This window comes from Dasypus novemcinctus, chromosome 3 (assembly GCF_030445035.2).
Source record: "Dasypus novemcinctus isolate mDasNov1 chromosome 3, mDasNov1.1.hap2, whole genome shotgun sequence".
NCBI classification, from domain to species: Eukaryota; Metazoa; Chordata; class Mammalia; order Cingulata; family Dasypodidae; genus Dasypus; species Dasypus novemcinctus.
The window spans coordinates 120,412,164-120,430,930 of record NC_080675.1 but is presented as its reverse complement, the minus strand read 5'-3'; the positions used below and the strand labels follow the sequence as shown (position 1 = coordinate 120,430,930).

Here is an 18,767-nt window from a genome sequence, read left to right as displayed (position 1 = left end):
ACCACTGTGGTACTGTACATTTGCAACTTGAACAAAAAGATCACCCGAGTAACAGAACCAATTTGAGTTCATGCATTTAAATATAACTGCTATTTTAAAATACAATCTGTACACGGAACCTTGGCCCATCTGAATGTATTTTGTGCCAAATGACACAAGCTAAGTAAAACACGGAGGTGTTTCCCTCTCAATTTGCCTTTTTAAGGTCAGAAGGGAGGAAATAGTCACATAAACTAGTTGTATGTTATAAAAGGAGTTGTTATAAAAATGATTTGCTTCTAAGTGTTACCTGTTTTCCAAAACACAGTTTTGGTACGAGTTCTTACTTCTCCTGGTTGAGGAATCTGCTATTGCCATGTGTCTAAAAAAAAGTCTTCTACCACTTCTTCCTACGTATACACATACAATAGGATAAAATATTTGTACTGTTTAATAAAGGCTTTTCTTGGCTGGGTTCCAGTTGCTTATGGTGCTGATGTTGGCCAGGAATGATCATCAAAATCATGTCTGTTTCTTCTTTTGTTCCTTTTCTAAGGTGTTCCATCAAAGTTTTAGTTGTATGTCTCCTAATGTCATGCTGAGTGTCCAAGTGAACAATGGCCTTGGAGATAGCAGAATGGACACCAGTCTAGGTGTTGAATGCCAAAATGAAAATCTTCCTGCCAAAGATGCACTTTATTATCGAACTAGATTTCTGGAAGTCCTGGAAGAACAGCCATGTGAAACATTACATAAGACCCTTTGTCTTTTAGCAGTCACTTGGCTTCTTCCTCCAATTCTCTATATCCCTTTGTGATTCTTATTTTGGATTTTAAAAAGTCTCCTCAGAGAATATTATTGAAGTATTTTCTTTTTTATGGGAAAGCAGTAAGCCCAGACAAAATTGATCTCTCTCAATTTTGTTATATTTTCTCAAAGGAAAAAATGCAAGTGAATCCCATAGAGTTTTTGGTTATTGATGCTGAGCATTATTTTCCATCTTCCCCATTTCCAAGTACCTAACAGAACTGTAAACATGTTATGGTTTTATATAAAAGTCACCTCATTTTTAATAAACGCTTTTCACCACCACAGATATTAATGAGTGTGAAACCCCGGGGATCTGCATGAATGGACGCTGCGTGAACACAGATGGCTCCTACCGATGCGAATGCTTTCCAGGACTGGCAGTGGGTCTGGATGGACGTGTGTGTGTTGGTAAGATAAAGCCATGGTTAGACTTGTGATAGTGATCTACCCTCTGTCAATCCACAAAGCCCATCAATAACATATACACTACTGCAGTAGCTATAATGAATGTTTGTGGAGCAACAAACCAACAAGGGCCACTTCCCTTCTTCAATAAATTGGATATTCATTTAAGGGACAGAACAACGAACTGAGTGAAATAAATGAAGACATGAGAATCTCCACCTCTTCTTCTTCTTTTTCTTCCCTAATCATGTAGTTGTACTCAATTTTATCCAACCCTTGTTTGTTGCAAATGGTCTTTGAAATTGACCTGTAGACATCATTGTCTAATGGTAGGATTTTAGTAGAGAATTAAATTGCCAAAGGGGAGTATGGAATGCAAAGGAGAATATGAGTAATCCACAAATTTATTATATGATACTAGTTTTCTATGGCTTTATAAGAAGTTTGAGATATGTTATAAAACAATAAGAATTTTTTCCAAATTGTATCTAAGAAATGTGTTCAGCAAATCCTTTGAATTAGGAAAGGATTGGGCATCATCGGAGACCCTGGTGGTAAAGATGACACTGTTTAATTGACCAGCATCCATAGATTTTGTATAATGAATCTTCTACAGATCAAACTTCCTTCTTTTTCGGAAACTATGTTTACTTTAGACACCCAATAATTTAATATTTATTTTGAGGTAGGCCACAATTCTTATAAAGCTTGTATTTATCATAGCATGAGATTCAGCAGTCATCCTTCCTACATTCAGCATTTATTAAATGCCTGCTCTTTACAGGCCTGGAAAAGACAAAAATGAATGAGCTATATATAATCCCAGTACTTAAGGGTAAACCATGACAGCCTCTAGGAAATTGAAAAGAGTCTGGCCATCTTTAAGTTTCCAGTGCTTAGAAGCTAAAGTTGTTGTTGTTGGTTTTCTCCCTTAAATCCTAATACAGAGCCACTCTCTGTGAATTTGGATAAATAAAGGCAGCTTCAACTTTGACCTGGGGGGTTCTCATTTGTTTAAAGTGCAATGACAGATGCTTCTTCCTGTTTAGACACTCATATGCGGAGCACATGCTATGGTGGATACAAGAGAGGCCAGTGCATCAAACCCTTATTTGGTGCTGTTACTAAATCTGAATGCTGTTGTGCCAGCACTGAGTATGCCTTTGGGGAACCTTGCCAGCCGTGTCCTGCACAGAACTCAGGTATGTGGTGGTATGGAAATGCCCTCACACTGCCAGCCTTTTGCTGCCATCTACAGTCTTTCCATACATGAAAGTCACAGGAATGTAATTCATTATGCTCTCCAGGTACATGATGTGCCCTCCAGGAGTCTTGGCTTAAGCTAGCCAGTGTCTAATCATATATTCATGCTAACTTCACAATCAATTGGAATAGGCAGCTCGTTTGTGCCTCCCATCTGAACATCCACTCCTTCCCCACCCTCAATAATATTTGTGCTCTTTGGACTACAGGAAATTTGCCTTGTTTTCTAATGCAGCTTCATTATGTCTGCATTTTGCAAGAACTGACAATTATAGAAGCAGAATTTTATACAATGTAAATGTAAACAAATTTCAGCTTACCTAAACATTTCCAATTTCCGTTCCAGAAGGCCATTTGTGAATTTTATTGACATCCTACATGTTGATTAGGACTCTTTTTCCTAAATGATATTATTTAACCTCAAGGAAAAAGTATTTTTTCAAATCAAAGTGGCATGCATCATGAAAAGAGAACTGGACTACAAGTCAGAATGAGTTCATAGGCAGACAAGTTACTTAATTTTAGGGTTTAGTTTTTTTGAGGGATATGTTTATTTAGGATTTTTAGTCACCTTCTTTCAAAAGAATCTGAGATTGTTTATATTCGTTAGCATAATTATAAAATAGTATAATATGGAAAAGGGATTAATTTTCTCATCTACAAAATAATGAAGCTAATCTAGATAATTCATGAGGTCCTCTTCACTTGTAAATTCTTTCTACTTGTAAAGTAAAAATAGTTTATTGAAATTAAAGCAATAGACTGTCAACATTTGAACGTAATTTTAAGGTAGCTTGACATTTGACTTCAACTATTCTAAAATGGAGTTAGATCTACTACTGAAAACATGTAATTCTGATTGGATGGTTTACATCTAAGATTCAGTCAGTTCATTTATGACCTGGATAAAATTGATTGAAGATTAAACCACAATTTTTAAAGATTTGTCACTTTGCAAATGGTAATATCTGAAATTACAGAGCTATAAATTTACAATATATCATGAAAGTTAAATGGGGGCCTTTAAAAGAAATGGGGGAAGCCAGTTAAAGAAAGAAAGCTTTATTCTGGTTGATTATTTCACATATTGAATAATATATAAATTATCATTTTATATATGATCACCCATCAGTTAAATACATGTTTACAACAGTATTTATAATGTATACAAATAATCTTTCTATAACTTTATGTTGTATATTATTAATATCCTTTTATGTTATTTTAATTATTCGAAGTACTTTTGTTACATTCTTTGAATTTATAAGATATATGAGTATCATGAGTTGCATTTTACTATGGAGAAATTGACACACTAGAGTATAGGTGATTTGTTCATGTACTGAATGAGTGGAAGAGCGAAGACCTCGAATCCAGGATCCTTGTTGCATATAGTTCTTTGTGTTTGTATTTTCCTCTGGATAAAGTACATCTACAAAGAATTCTTATGATACATAGGAAAATGTGTGGGCTTATTAGAACTTTACCTGGAGAGACCAGATTTCTTGAAGCAGTGAAGCTTAAAGAGAGTTAAAAATATTTTCTATACTTGAAGCCCAGTTCTACTAACTTCTGTTTCACATTTGAATGAATGTGCACAGAAGAGTTACACATGTGGAAGTGGTTTCATTCAGCCTGGTTTCTCCCCCTCTTTAGTGGATGAAAATGCCAAATCATGAAGAATCAGAATGAAGGAGGATAACCTTCATTTCAGGAGAGAGAGGGAATTTTTTCTTTAAGATACTGAAAATATCCAGAAGGATACATTTGGTCACTTTAGTGAGAAACTCCAACTGTGCAACATCTAAAGTTCATCTGTATCCTCTGGAAGTCAAGCAAGCAACATATGAAGATATCTCTCATGTACTGCTGAAACTGATTTACATTCTTTAGGAAGGCTTTTTACCTCCTTAGCCTTAGATAATAATCTTTACTCCTCCCTGTAATCAGGAAGTTAAACTCACAGGAATGCAATGCTGGGGAATTCTCTCATGTGTTCGCCTTCTGCTGTCTCCATAGCATGATGTTGAGTTAGCTCATAGCTATGCCTCTCTTATATTAAGTGCTTGTGATGTCCCTGGCATTGTGCCCAGCACTTTACATGTTATTTCATTAAATCCATACAACTTCCATGTGAGTTGGTAATTGTTATCTCCAATTCATAGAAGAGGAGTCTAACAGAGGTCAAGGACTTGCTCCAAGACCCTAGCAATAGGGCTGTTGCCAACATTCAACCCATGCTGGTCTGAATTCACTACAAAGAATAGTCTAGTACCCAGATCTTGCCTGAATGGAAAACAAACGTGACTGCAATGTGCTTCCGTTTAGGCCAAGCATCAGCTAACTTAGCCCTACCTATAAAAGTGCTTTCTACAAAACTGGCATGATTTTATTTTTCTTGTTTTATTATGTACAGTATTTCACAAGACTTTTAATTAATTGCTGACGTGAGAGAATAAAAAAAGAAGCATTTCTTTTTGCTCCCAGTCTCTGGCTTGTAAGCATACAATGGCAGCCTCCCATGTGTTCCCCTTTTGGCCCCTTTTAAGATGATTTAAAAATATTGTTTCACTTGTATGTAAAACATTGCATGAATTTTAAGAACCAAAAATATGAGTCCATCGCAAATTTGAGAATTTATTTGTTATACTTCTGTTTCCTCAATAGGATCTCACAGTTTTAACATTAAGCAATACTTTCCTTATGGATTTAAAACATGGAATGAATTCATTCTATTCTGATACATATTAGATTTTAAAATATACATTAAATACAAGAGTAAATATGCTATTGGGCTTATGAGTAGAGGGTAGCAAATTTACAGAGAAAAATGAGAAAATGTTAATCACTTGGTTGGACTAAAACAAAAATAGCTCACACAAAGAAACAAAATTATTCCCATGACGGTGGGAGAAAGTGTTATTAACAGTTAAGAAACCACATTTTAACAGGCACATTTCACTGTAAGTGTAAATTGTTCCCTGGTGAAAAAGATCAAGTTATGAGTAAAACACCATTTCCGAAAGTGCTTTGCACAAGGAATTGCTTTAACTTGCTTGTATCATTAAGAGTAATTTTTCTCTCAGGGATGTGCAGCCTGGTGTAAATGGTGACTCCCCAGGGAAATGTCTCCTTTTCCATTACCACTTTATTTCTGTTCCACTCGCTTTGGAAGACATGATATGTGCAAAGCCAGGGGCAGTATCTACCATTTCTGCAAACAAGGGAATCATTCACTATCTGTTACTTTATTATTGCAGCGGAATATCAGGCACTCTGCAGCAGTGGGCCAGGAATGACCTCAGCAGGCAGTGGTAAGGATTTATTTTGAAATTTACCACCTTGAGCATGTGTGAAGACAGCATCAGGCCGCACTATTGGTTTCTAGTTGGTCCCTTTACAAGAGTATGCCCAATCCCCTCTCCATTCACCTCTGCATAACGTATCTGGGACTCCTAGAAGTCCCCAGTGACAGTGCAGCTCTGGCACAGTGGGCTCTGGGATTGCTGGTGGGGGCAGGGCTTAGTTCCTAAAGGGGTAAACGTGAGAAGCAGAGTGAGAAGCAGCCTGGCCTGCCTTTGGATTTCCCATTATCAAGGATAGTTCTGGGTTATGGGCTTGTTGAACAATTCTGAACAATTTCTTAGCTATCAGCTACTCAGTCATTATAAAGTGGCAATAGGAAACCATTTGTATTTTGCTGCAAGCAGTGATGGTAATTAATTGAAAGTTGAAAGGGAATGAAAGATTTAAGGGTAGATGTTAACACTAGAGAAATATTGGTGGTTCCATAAAAGGAATGAAAGTTAAAAGGAAGAATTGGAACAAATGTAAAAATAGATAAAGGAAGAATCAACTTTCTTTTTATTTATAAAAATAAATGATTCGATTTAGGAGAGTTCTGAAAAAAAAAGGGGACTGACTGAATTGATTATCAGTTGATTAAATGTGATTGATTTCATCATTAGATATAGATGAAGACTAGAAATATTTGGAGGAAGAAGAAGGAATAAGGAAGTTTATAATGAATAAGGAGTGAGTGGAGAGTGAATAAGTTGAGAAGAAAATAAAAACCAATTCTGATTCATAAAGAGTAAGGCACTAGAATTTGAGACTGACCATTCATTGATTGACTCATCAGCCTTGACTATTAGAGCTCTTCTCAGTCTGTGAGAATTTTGAAGAGGTAGGACCTGCCTCGGGGGTGTGGGGGGGTATGGAGTGACTGTGGAGATAGAGTAGGGGAGGCTTTTCCAGAGAAGGTGGGATTGGAGCTGCGTCTTGATGAATGAAAATCCCGCTCCATACATTTTAGACACAGAGTTAAGAAAAGACATTGTACGTTCATGGAAGAGTGAGGCATTTGGGGAGAATAAACTAAGGATAGAACTTTGAATTGAAAATTGAGCCATGAGAGTGGCATTATCAGCTTACTTTTAGGATGTTAAGTCTGGTGGCATTATGGAAAGAAGATTAAAGAGGGATAGGCCAGTGGAAAGAACAGTTGTAGGGAATTGGACTCTGTGGTTGACCCATTTTCCATCTCGATGTTTCAACCAAGCAAAGTCCAAGAGGTTTTCTTCAATTTGATTAAAGATAGGTCATCTTGTAGTTCCAGTTTAGATGCTGAATTCTTCTCAGGGACTGATGGAAGGAAGATTTGATTCAGAATATTTTGTAGCAATAAAAAAGGATCATAGTGAAACCTTTTTTTTTTCACTTTCTGGTCAAAATAAAACCATTTCCCCCCAAGAGGGCCCAGGGTCACTATATATTTTTATAATTTTAGAAATAGTTCATTTTGGTGTTTATTGTAGAATGATAGTGATTTTTAACTTTCTTGTGGTACAGATATAAATGAATGTGCCTTGGATCCTGATATTTGCCCAAATGGAATTTGTGAAAATCTCCGTGGGACTTATAAATGTATATGCAATTCAGGATATGAAGTAGATTCAACTGGGAAAAACTGTGTTGGTAAGAAGTTTTACCTCTTTTCTAAGACATTTCATGTATAAAGCATTCCATCTTGTCAGCATAACATATTTACATAATAGAATCCTGACAGTTAATGAGTGATCATGTGTCAGATTCATTCCATAAAAATGAAGCTCCTTTGGATATAATATGCAAAGGTTCTGAGCCATTCTCCTGTGTCTACAAAGTCATTCCTAATATTTTAATGTATGGAGAGAAGCAGCTTTTTTCCCAATCCCTTACTAAATTTAATGGAAGAAAAACCAGCTTCTTTACAGCAATAACATCTCTCTGGGAAGTTTAACAAACACTAATTTGATGCTCTAACGATCTTTAATGCAGGTACCAGCCAGCAACTAGATAAATCATTTAGTAAGGAAAAACATGGTCAACATAGGCACTGTTATTTTTCTTCAGCATTCTCCAGTTGCCTCATTTAATATTTTCTAAACTGTACTATCCATCCTGTGGTGTAGTAACATACTACCTTAGGTTCCCTAAAGTTAGGCTTCTGAAACTGGCATATTCATACTCCTCAGAATATGCCAGGGAGTACCAAACAAAAAAGTAAGATGGTGTGACTTTTAAAATTGGAAGTGAAATATTTTTTATATAAAAGCAAACCTACTTTCATGGAGTAGGATGCAAATAAATAAGTTTTAAGATAAAACAGGAGGCACTAAATATATCTTTTGCTTTCTGAAAGCCATTTATTGCTTTCAGAGTTAATTTCTCTCTTCTAAAATAGTATTTTAGTGGCTGTATTTGAAAAGTACTTAAAGTTGATTGTGATCAGTCTTTGGAATATCTAATTATTCAGGGATTCTGTAGATTGAAAAAAAACAATAATATCCTTTCCACTCTTTTAATATATAAGCTTTTGGGGGTTGGACTCAACTACCTCCCATTTTGACCTTCAGAGCCTCGGTAGATCCTGACTGGTTACCCAAGAGAAAGAAAAGCCCTTTGTCATGTATTCCTGAACATCAGACTATCCATTTCTCACAGCCCCTTACTTCACCATTTAAAGTCCCCTAGTGCTGGGGAGCCTGCTGAAATGCTGGGCCCCCTTCCAAGAAGCTTGTTTCCTTTGATTGGACAAACAATGAATTAACATATAAAGGGATGGGATTAATTTATATTATATAGAACTGTATTCCCTTAGACAAGGAGAAATGGTCATATAAAAAGTATTTTTAATTGACTGTACCATATCAAATAATAAACATATTACCATCCCTGAAATACCCAGTAAGCCTTCCTGTGATCTCTTGGCATTGTGCACATTCTTTCCAAAGCATCTGGATCCTAATAGGATATTTCTGACTCTTTTCAGGAATCTTTGTACTACAGAAGGAGCTCTGATCCTCTACAGTTCTATAAGTCCATCACAAGGGCCTTTATTCAAATTCAACTTTTTTTTATACCTGGCCATTTCCCTTCCTTCTCTTCCTTCTTCTCCATAGCTCCTTTTCCCACAAAATTCTGTTTATCTTGACCTCTAATATCAGTTTTGAAAGATTTGGGGCACTTTTATCTAGGTGAAACATGGTGAAGGTCTGAACTCTATCCATGTACAAGTGAAGGAAAGGAGATGGGTCCTGGAGACGAATGAAGAGGAAAGCTCACTCCAGACCCCCCGTAATAGACCCACAGTGGTTTTTGCCCCCTCCAGCCCTCGGTGGCCCTCTCTGAGTCATTTCTATAGGAGCCCTATTCTCACTCCCTCAGGCATTCTCTAGTACTAGCCCTTTTACTGTTCATCATCAATAATTTTTACTTTATTCTTCTGTTAAACTGCTTAAAGGTTGGAATATGACAAGAGTACTGTCCCTCTCATACAGTATACAGTTCTCTAATCTTGCAGGATGAAGCAGAGTAACATTAGCAGGCCAGAACTTGACAGATAGCTTTGTTGTTGGAATCATGATGACTGACTATCATTAGGGTCAATGTAGAGATTTCAGTTATTTGGGGAGAAGTAGAAATCTTTTCTATTTTTTTAAATATTTTGCCTGCTTTGCTTGTTAACATGTGGCATTTACATACACATAAAAACAGCTAACAATAAATCAGAACATATTCTCTGCCCCCATTTTAAAACAGCATTCATCTGAGTTTCAGGCTAAAGCAGTGCATAAGAAAATGAAGGATGGAACAGGTCAGAGGAGCTACAAACTTACCACAAAGCCCTCTTCTCCTCTAGGCTACATGTTTCCTTGTCTTGCTCTAATTTTTATTGCTTGGCCAAACCTGCACCTTTCTTTGTTGTGGTTTCAATAGTATTTTTTTAGGAGGTACCAGGGATTGAATCTGGGACCTCACACAGGTGAAACCCACGCTCAACCACTGAGCTATACCTGCCTTACTTCGATTGTCTTTTGAGAAAGAAATTCTTCATGTCTCATACCCTTAATTTTAGGGCCACCTTTTAGAGTACAGTTGTTATTGAGGACAAGTGGAATTTTTAAACTAGACTCAGCTGAAATCAGATTTTACTGTTTCATTTTTCTATGAGAGCCTTTCTTCGTTGGCAGACATGAATTGATAATGAGAAATCAATATTTGAGCAGTCCAGAAAGATACAAAAAAATCACCCGAAGGAAGCTAAAAGGAGAGTTTAGGAGGCCGTGGGGATTCTTCCTTGAAAGCTCTAGTGAAAACTCCATTTTGATCCATTATCATCAGATCAGAGCCTGATTATGTTCAGAGGTATGAGATTGTAAACCACAGATCTCACACAGGATTCCAGTGATTATTTATTTAATTGAGGTGAAAGTCACATAACCATTTTAAAATGAACAATTCAGTAGTATTTAGTAAATTCACAATGTTGTGCAATTACCACCTCTATATAGTTCCAAAATATATTCATTACCCCAAAATAAAACCCTGCACTCATTAAGCAGTTGTTCCCATCCTCCCTCATTCCAGCCTCCACCATTAGGCTAGCGTGAGCAGAGCTGCTGTGAACATGCGTGCCCACGTATTTGTTTGTTGTTTTCAGTTCTTTTGTGTATATAACTAGGACTGGAATTGCTGGGTCATATGGTAGTTCTGTTTAACTTTTTGATGAACTTCACTGGCTGTTTTTTTAATCTTAATAGTCATTTCCTCAATTTAAGTTTCCAGATTTTTTTGGCATCATCAAAGTTTAGGACTGTCATAATGACCTTTTAGGGCAGTATTAACATTCTTACATTTTGATAGAATTCTCATCATGCTGTTTGCTCAGACAGAAATATAATATCATATGTGATTGTCCCATATTTCAAGTACATTAGAAATGTGTTGCTAATTTAAGTAAATATACTGCTGTGAGCCTGTGTAATTCTCCTGTGCTGAATTTGTGTACCCTTTATGTAAACTTGTCAAAATTTTGCTCTAATCAGATTCTCTAATGTGTAATATATTCCTTGTGAATGTATAGGCTATTTTGTGGTGGTAGGAAATAATTTAGCCCATAAAGATATAACAAATTTTGTCATTTCCACACTTTCTAAATTATCTAAGTAATACATTTCTAGTACATATCTAAAAGTTGGGTTTTGCTTCAGACAGGCATATAATTGAACTGAAAGCAAGGAGTTTTCCTCAACTTTCTGAATCACAAGTCTAAATTCTCCAGCTTTATTGCACAATTGCACATTCTACACATTGCCTCATGCTTCATAAACCTAATGAGAGTATGTAAATTGTTTTAAGGAAGAAACACCCATCCTGGAACTAACACATGAAATATGGACCACACTTTCTAAATACTTCTTTGGTTCCTTAAATCAGTAGGATTAGTCCTGTGATTCTGGCACAATGAAACAATTATATAAAGTAAAGATTAATGGCTTCCAGCAAGTCCAAATTTCCTTCCTGCTAAAGAAAAATTGAATTGAATAGTACATGGTGGCTTTGTCCTTTGTAGATACCTAGTTTAAATAATCAGTTCAAACCCTTATTTTTCTAAAATTAGTTAATTTAGGCAAAGACTAACAGTATAAGAGATTTGCTTATTTGTTTGCTTAAATTATCCATATCATTATGACCTTAAAGACCCAACTTTAAAGAGTAAAGAAGTTACATACAAGGGTTGGACTCTTTTAAAAGTTCATTTTCATTTACTTCCCAGATATTAATGAATGTGTACTGAACACTCTACTCTGTGACAATGGACAGTGTAGAAACACTCCTGGAAGTTTCGTCTGTACCTGCCCCAAGGGATTTATATACAAACCAGATCTAAAAACCTGTGAAGGTAAAAAATATTTGTGTACTTATGCTGTGTACTTTGCTGTCTTTTGGGATGCCATTCAGAAAAATATAAGAACAAATTAGAGTAAAATCAATTTTAACCTAGACAATTATACCACTTTATTTGAAATTCTATAGGTCTAAAAGGCACCTGTATGTACTTTCTATGCCACTGCTGATATTTACCTGCTGTTGGCATTTTAGTTGCCATTTTTGTAGCATTTCAATGCCATTTAAAAATATTAATTGGACTTACTTGCAATTGACATTTTGTTTGCCATCATTTAATAGATGAAGAAAACATTATGTATTAGCTATTTGAGTTAGAATTCTCAAGTACGTAGAGATGTGCTCTCTTACTATTTTTGACATTTCACCTAATCTAGGGAAAAAACTATTTATGTCAGCTATTATTTAATAAAGAATATGTGATAGCAACTGAGCTCAAATTTAAGTAGTCATTCATGCACAAGACTTGCTTTTAGCAGTAATGTAATCCTGTTTTTGTTTCAGACATCGATGAATGTGAGTCAAGTCCTTGTATTAATGGTGTCTGTAAGAACAGCCCAGGCTCTTTTATTTGTGAATGTTCTTCTGAGAGTACTTTGGATCCAACAAAAACCATCTGCATAGGTATTTCTCTTTCTGAGATTGATATTCCCATGTTTATTAGTGCTGCTGTGTTTCATACCAGCTTTTACTGCGAAAGAGTTTAAGAATGAACAAAATTTTGGAAATGACCGTTACTCTTTATTTCATGATGCTCTTCTTGCTGTAATTCCAATTGAGTGTTTGATATAGCGTCTATGAAATATCATTTCTGAAGGCTTCTGATTCCATTCCTTCACTCCACAGAAACAATCAGAGGTACTTGCTGGCAGACTGTCATCGATGGACGATGCGAGGTCAACATCAATGGAGCCACCTTAAAGTCTCAGTGCTGCTCTTCCCTTGGGGCTGCTTGGGGGAGCCCATGTACTCTATGCCAAGTCGGTAAGAGAAACAGGTGCTGTGGGCCCTGTGCCCTTCCCATTGACTGCTTTAATTAAAAGAGGGAAGAGGAAGCCCAGAAATTGTTTCATTTAGGTTCACAAAGTAATTTAAAAATATGTAATTCTGATGACCTCAATGAAACTGTAGTGCTGAGTAGGAAGCTAAGAGAAGTTCAAGGGCAATAATTTTATATGATTTGGTTAATTTCTTCTTTTCAATCACCACATTGTAATGTATTTAGCTGCTGTCACTCTCCAGGAGCAGGAATTACTATTCCTGCAGGCTGTCTTGGGAACCTTATGATTATGGGGCTTGATCTTTTATCAGAAGCAAATTTTCCTCCATAAAAGTAAAATAATTGACATCAAGAAACCAGTATTGTGGCTAAAGTTCATAAGGGTATCTGGAGAACTTCTAAATCTATTGTGAGGCTGAAGTTTGAGAGCCTTTCTCATAATTGTGCTGATTAAATGTTTGAATAAAGTCTATCCACTGTTTATGCTGCATGGCTTGGGACATCCAATTTCTGGACTTTGTTTTCCAAGTTCATGCTACAGTAATCCTGTAGTGTGATTCCTATTTTAGGACTAATAGCAAGAGAGAAATCTATAGTTAACTCCCTTTTGACCCATCACCTTAGTATGGGCCATAGGGTACTTTGGGGTCTTTTAAGATTTATTAGAGGAACTGAACTGTATTCAGGGAGACAGTTCATCACTATTCTTCCTCACCTATATAATCTCAGATACATTCTGGTCCCACAGACTTATTCATAGCAGCAAACTATAAACCACGTTTTGATTCCTCTTTCATGTTTCTTGTACTATGTCATAAATACAAAGTCTGGATATTGTTATTTCACATTTGTATTTATTTATTTATTTATTTTGCAGATCCCATATGTGGTAAAGGGTACTCAAGAATTAAAGGAACACAATGTGAAGGTATTTCCAGTGATTTATAAATCATAGATTCTGTGTGTATGAAGAATGCTTGTGTTAACTTGTATTGGATCAGGCTGTCATATAACTTCACAGTGAAAAATGTACAGCAAAGAAAAAAAAAAAAAGAACTGCATACCGAACAGTGTTCATTTCATCAGCATATATGTGCTCTTGCCAGTGTCAGATCACTATTTCAAAATGACAAGGTACTGACTATGGCTAGAGCAGGGAGAACATGGAGTCTGTGAACTTATATTTAAATTAAAAAAAAAACCATTATTCTTGTGTGGACGTGTTGGTGTGGGTATGATATAACAGGTATGATATATTTATTAAATAATACACAGTATAGTGTGGACTTAGTGGGGTCCATGGTTTTCACCTGACTGGCAAATGGGTCCATGGAACAAAAAAGATTAAGGACCTGTGGCTTAGAGTAACTGTGCTTTCAAAATGCTGTCTATCAGGAAGAGAAAAAAATGGAAGTTTTCAATGTAACTTTAAAATCTGCATTTTTTGTTTTGTCCTTTTTTTTTTTTTTTAATGTATTGTGATCACAGATGATTTAGAAGGACACACCCTAATGCCTCTTTTTTTGAAAGTCCACATGGATTCTCTCCAGGTTGTGCTGATTCTTTCTCACAGAGACCAAGATAGACATAGGTCATCGTGACTAACTCAACCTGACATGACACAGCAGCTGAAAACTTTTAAAAACAGCAATTAGGCCCATATGTGGGATGAAATGAAGTTTTTTTCCCCCTGCTAAAACAAAGAGGAGCACCACAACCCCCACCCAAGATCTTGCTTTCCAAATGATGACTGAATCCTTTGGCCTTTCTCTGGTCCAGACCCTCTGTTAATAACTTATCTGACCTCAGCAGCACATTTTGGTGTGCCAGTGGCCAGAGCAAAAAAAACCCCAGAAGGTAGACGCACCCCCCTCCTGCCCCAGCCCCTCTATTTCTTTTACCAAGAAAGATTCAGAATATTGTTCCAACATTACTGGATTGGAAAGTTATTTTTTCTAAATAGAGACATGGTTTATATGCATTTCTTCACCAATGCTCCCCCTTTTTGGCATTGTTAAGTAAGTGCCTTTCTTTGTATTAACTTGATGGTGACTCTTTTTCCAAATTAAGTGCTAAGAACATGGTGCTCACTATTTAGCACACTGGGAAGGACTGGTATGTTTGAGAGAAACTGGGTGAATGATGAATGAATGAACATGGCCTCTTTCCCAACCCGAGCCAAGGTGGGGCCACCAAGGCTTTGACAGAATAGTCTAAGGCCATTGCTGAATTAGAACTTGTTACACACTTAATGTGGACTTCTCAGCCCTGCTCAAAAGAGGGGCTTTTGACTGGCCCCAACGTATTCCTCAGTGGGATTTCTTTTTATGTTCTTTCAAGCTATTTTTTTCTTGCTAGTTTGAACGACCAGATTTCTGCTTCTCTACTTAACTTCCATTTGGTCTCATAAAGCTAATTATGCAACCCCTGGTAGTCTCACCTGAGATGACAGCAATTCCCAGAGCTGACCCCAAAAATTTGTACCTGCTCCTTGTCTCTACAGCTTATAAGTTACTCCTTGAGATAAGCAGAAAGTGTCAATCTGTAGTAATAGGTAGTCTCAGTCTGGTTGTTATTCAGGCATCCCGTAAATTCCACATGAACTATTTAGGGCAAATTAGTTTGTGAACTTATCAAGTTTAAAAATGGTCTTTTCTTTTGTGGAAATAAGTATGACTGCATGATTATAATGACATGTATCATGTTATACAGTTATATTAATGTCATGCTCTTTTCATCATAGATATAAATGAATGTGAAGTGTTCCCAGAAGTATGCAAAAACGGCCTGTGTGTTAACACTCAGGGCTCATTTAAGTGCCAGTGCCCCAACGGGATGACATTGGATGCTACAGGAAGGATCTGTCTTGGTAAATAATGAGCTCATTTTTTCCTAATATTCATTTTCTTAAAGATTATTCAAAATGCACTTAACAAGTTATAGGTGAATATTTAATTCCAGTTACAGGCACACAGCCCCAAATCCAGCAAGTACATTAGGAGCCACTGTGGTTTCCTTGACAAATAGCCTTTCAGATTCAACATCTTTATTTACTCTTTGTAAAAAGAATAGAGAACATGCTAATGAAAAGAAACTTTAAACCTCTGTGGGTGTGTAACTATTTTGCATAAATCACCACCATCCAATTGTTACTCCAGGACTCTTAAATCTGTCCTCTATCTATGTTGGACTATAGGATATGGGGTTGGAAAGGGATAAAAACATCATTTGAGTTTAATTGGAAACTGTACCCATGCTTGATAGGGATGACCAGCTGGAAAGTCAGGTCCTTGAAGGAAACTCCTGCGGCTGTCAGGCGTGAAGATGCCACATCCCTGAAGCCTGAACCTGAGGGAGCCCAGGGCTGTTGTTGCTGCCAGTCATGGCATAATTCTCTCCACCAAGTGCTGGGACCCAAAGGGCAATGATTTAGGAGAAACTGCACACAGAACCAAGAACCTTAAGTCCTTAAAATGCTGCCCTGCATGCTCGTAGTTGCAGCACATTTGAGGCCCCACAGTCATGCTTGTGGGGTCTGGGACTTGTTCTGGCTTTACTGCTGTGGCTTCTGACAGCCAAGAGTATGTCCCTTGGATCACCCTGGAAATATTGGTCAGCCGTACTGTGTGTTTGAAACCACATTACTCTGAACAGCATCCTTAGTAAAGACCACTGTAGGTGGTTAAAGAGTGGTATGTGGGTCATTTATAAATTAGAGCTGACAGACTTTTAAATACATAACTTTATGGTTTGTAGTATAAGCACTATGAAATAGAAATGCCAAAATTCAGAGTCTTTTCATAACTAAGGATGTCAGTTAATCCCATTCTGAGTCTTAGGTCCTTTGTTTAGGAAGGGTCAGGATTTACTGAGTCTTATTCTTAGGTTCATTAATGGAAAGAGGCTTCAATGTTTAATGTATGATTCGTTTTTAAAAACCCATCTTAATATTGGCAACCTGAATGTGAAGTTGTCCAGAAGGGCCCAGGAGCTGTTTAACCTTAGAGGTAGCTCGGGCACTTAGGTGAATGGTTGGTGAACACATCGTAGAGGAGAAAGAGAGGAAAGACAATGCCTTACATTTTTATTACACTTTATGCTTTTCAGATGCTTAATCTCTTTTGAGTTTCCCAGTACCCCTTGAGAGATGGGTGGGGCCTCATTTTAAAGACAGGAAATTCATGCCTAGGGGTAATAATTTGCTATGACAAATAGCTTCTTAGTATCAGCACAGGACCAAAATTCAGGTCGTCTTGCTTCTTGTCCCTTGTGCTTTCTTCCCCACAGTTTGGGCTTGGGGCTTGTGTATCACAAATGTCTCCTGAAGAATGTGCATGAAAGCACATTCTGAGGTGAGAGAAGCACTTGGGAAGAGGAGTAAATGGTTTTTCTTTGCTATTTTTACTCTTCAACTAATTTCAAGAAGGGCAGTCCTCATACCAGAGCTCAACATTCCAGCTCTCCAGAAAAAAAGAAGTGGGTCTGAGGAAAAGGTGATAAAGCTGGCTAAGATGGGTGCCAACAATAGGGACTGTCGGTGGCGGACTTGGCCCAGTGGTTAGGGCGTCCGTCTACCACATGGGAGGTCTGTGGTTCAAACCCCGGGCCTCCTTGACCCATGTGGAGCTAGTCCATTCACAGTGCTCATGCGCGCAAGGAGTGCCCTGCCACGCAGGGTCCCCTGCGTAGGGGTGTCCCCCGCGTAGGGGAGCCCAACCAAAAGGAGTGCGCCCTGTAAGGAGAGCCACCCAGCTCGAAAGAAAGTGCAACCTGCCCAGAAATGGCGCCACACACACGGAGAGCTGACGCAATAAGATGACGCAACGAAAAGAAACACAGATTCCTGTGCCGCTGACAACAGAAGCGGACAAAGAAGACGCAGCAAATAGACACAGAGAACAGACAACCAGGGTCGGGGGGAGGGGAGGGGAGATAAATAAATAAATAAATCTTTTAAAAAAAAACAATAGGGACTGCTGTGTACTTTTAGCTGGAGAGGGAATGTCAGGAAGTCACCAAATGCCTGCATTGGCGATAGGCATGTCTGTACAAGGGAAAAAACATCTCCCAAAGGGCATCTTGAGATTTCTCAGAATACAGCTCCGCACATAAAGTTATCAGAAAATGCCTCATGTTGAAAGGGAGTTTTCCACAAATATGAGGTACACATGTAGGATGACAAAGAGAAGAGAATCTCTATTAGGCAGGAATACCTCTCCCCCAAAACCTAGTTCCTCTCAAGGAAAACAAAATCAATTCTCATAAATATTAATATGTTTTTAGCAAATTACTATATTCATTGTACTGTGCCTAACGAAGCAGGCCTCCCTGTGTCCCCCCGGCAGATATTCGCCTGGAAACCTGCTTCCTGAGGTATGAGGATGAGGAGTGCACCCTGCCCGTCCCTGGCCGCCACCGCATGGATGCCTGCTGCTGCTCTGTCGGGGCAGCCTGGGGGACCGAGGAATGTGATGAGTGTCCTGTGAGAAATACACCTGCGTATGAGGAGCTCTGTCCCAAAGGCCCTGGATTTGCCACAAAAGATATTACAAATGGAAAACCTTTATTCAAAGGTACAATATTCCCAGTGGTTGGTTACTTTTCTTTTTTGGCCAAAAGGACACATTTTCATGAGCCCAGGTTTCTATGAATAGAAAATATACAATGAATAACATCAGTGTGGTCCACCCTTGCTCATCTCAGTGTGCATTTTTTGCTTTCTGGCTTATGTATAGCAGAATGTTCCCTCTGTGCTGGACTGTTTTTTTCCTGTATCTCAGGACTTCTGGGGTCACTTGCCTCTCCCATCTAGTATTAGGAAGTATTAAAGATGCTAAGCCAAACATAAATGAAAGAAAAATATGTGCAGGGAGATGTTTATGTCCTCTACTAAAGCCATGTAATGTGTTTTTTTTACTTCTGATTTGGAGCACTCATGTTACTCTCTTCTACGAGTACCGATAACAAAGGGTGAATGGTATGAGAAACCAGTGGGCCAGGTCTGCCTCTCATGGTATCACAGAGACATGAAATTACTTTTATTTCTTGAGCTTTAGGTCTCACTTTGGGAAGGCCCCGA

At 37.8% G+C, this 18,767-nt stretch overlaps 1 protein-coding gene across 1 annotated transcript in view; it reads left to right on the top strand.

Annotated features, from left to right (window-relative positions):
* Positions 1-18,767, top strand: part of FBN1 (fibrillin 1) — a 254,403-nt gene that overhangs the window by 159,235 nt on the left and 76,401 nt on the right. The window contains exons 16-25 of the mRNA XM_004448075.5: positions 1,075-1,197; positions 2,244-2,396; positions 5,718-5,771; positions 7,309-7,434; positions 11,558-11,683; positions 12,193-12,312; positions 12,535-12,672; positions 13,566-13,616; positions 15,432-15,557; positions 18,034-18,261. Coding sequence (XP_004448132.2) covers positions 1,075-1,197; positions 2,244-2,396; positions 5,718-5,771; positions 7,309-7,434; positions 11,558-11,683; positions 12,193-12,312; positions 12,535-12,672; positions 13,566-13,616; positions 15,432-15,557; positions 18,034-18,261 — 1,245 coding nt within the window. The remainder of the gene's footprint in view (positions 1-1,074; positions 1,198-2,243; positions 2,397-5,717; positions 5,772-7,308; positions 7,435-11,557; positions 11,684-12,192; positions 12,313-12,534; positions 12,673-13,565; positions 13,617-15,431; positions 15,558-18,033; positions 18,262-18,767) is intronic.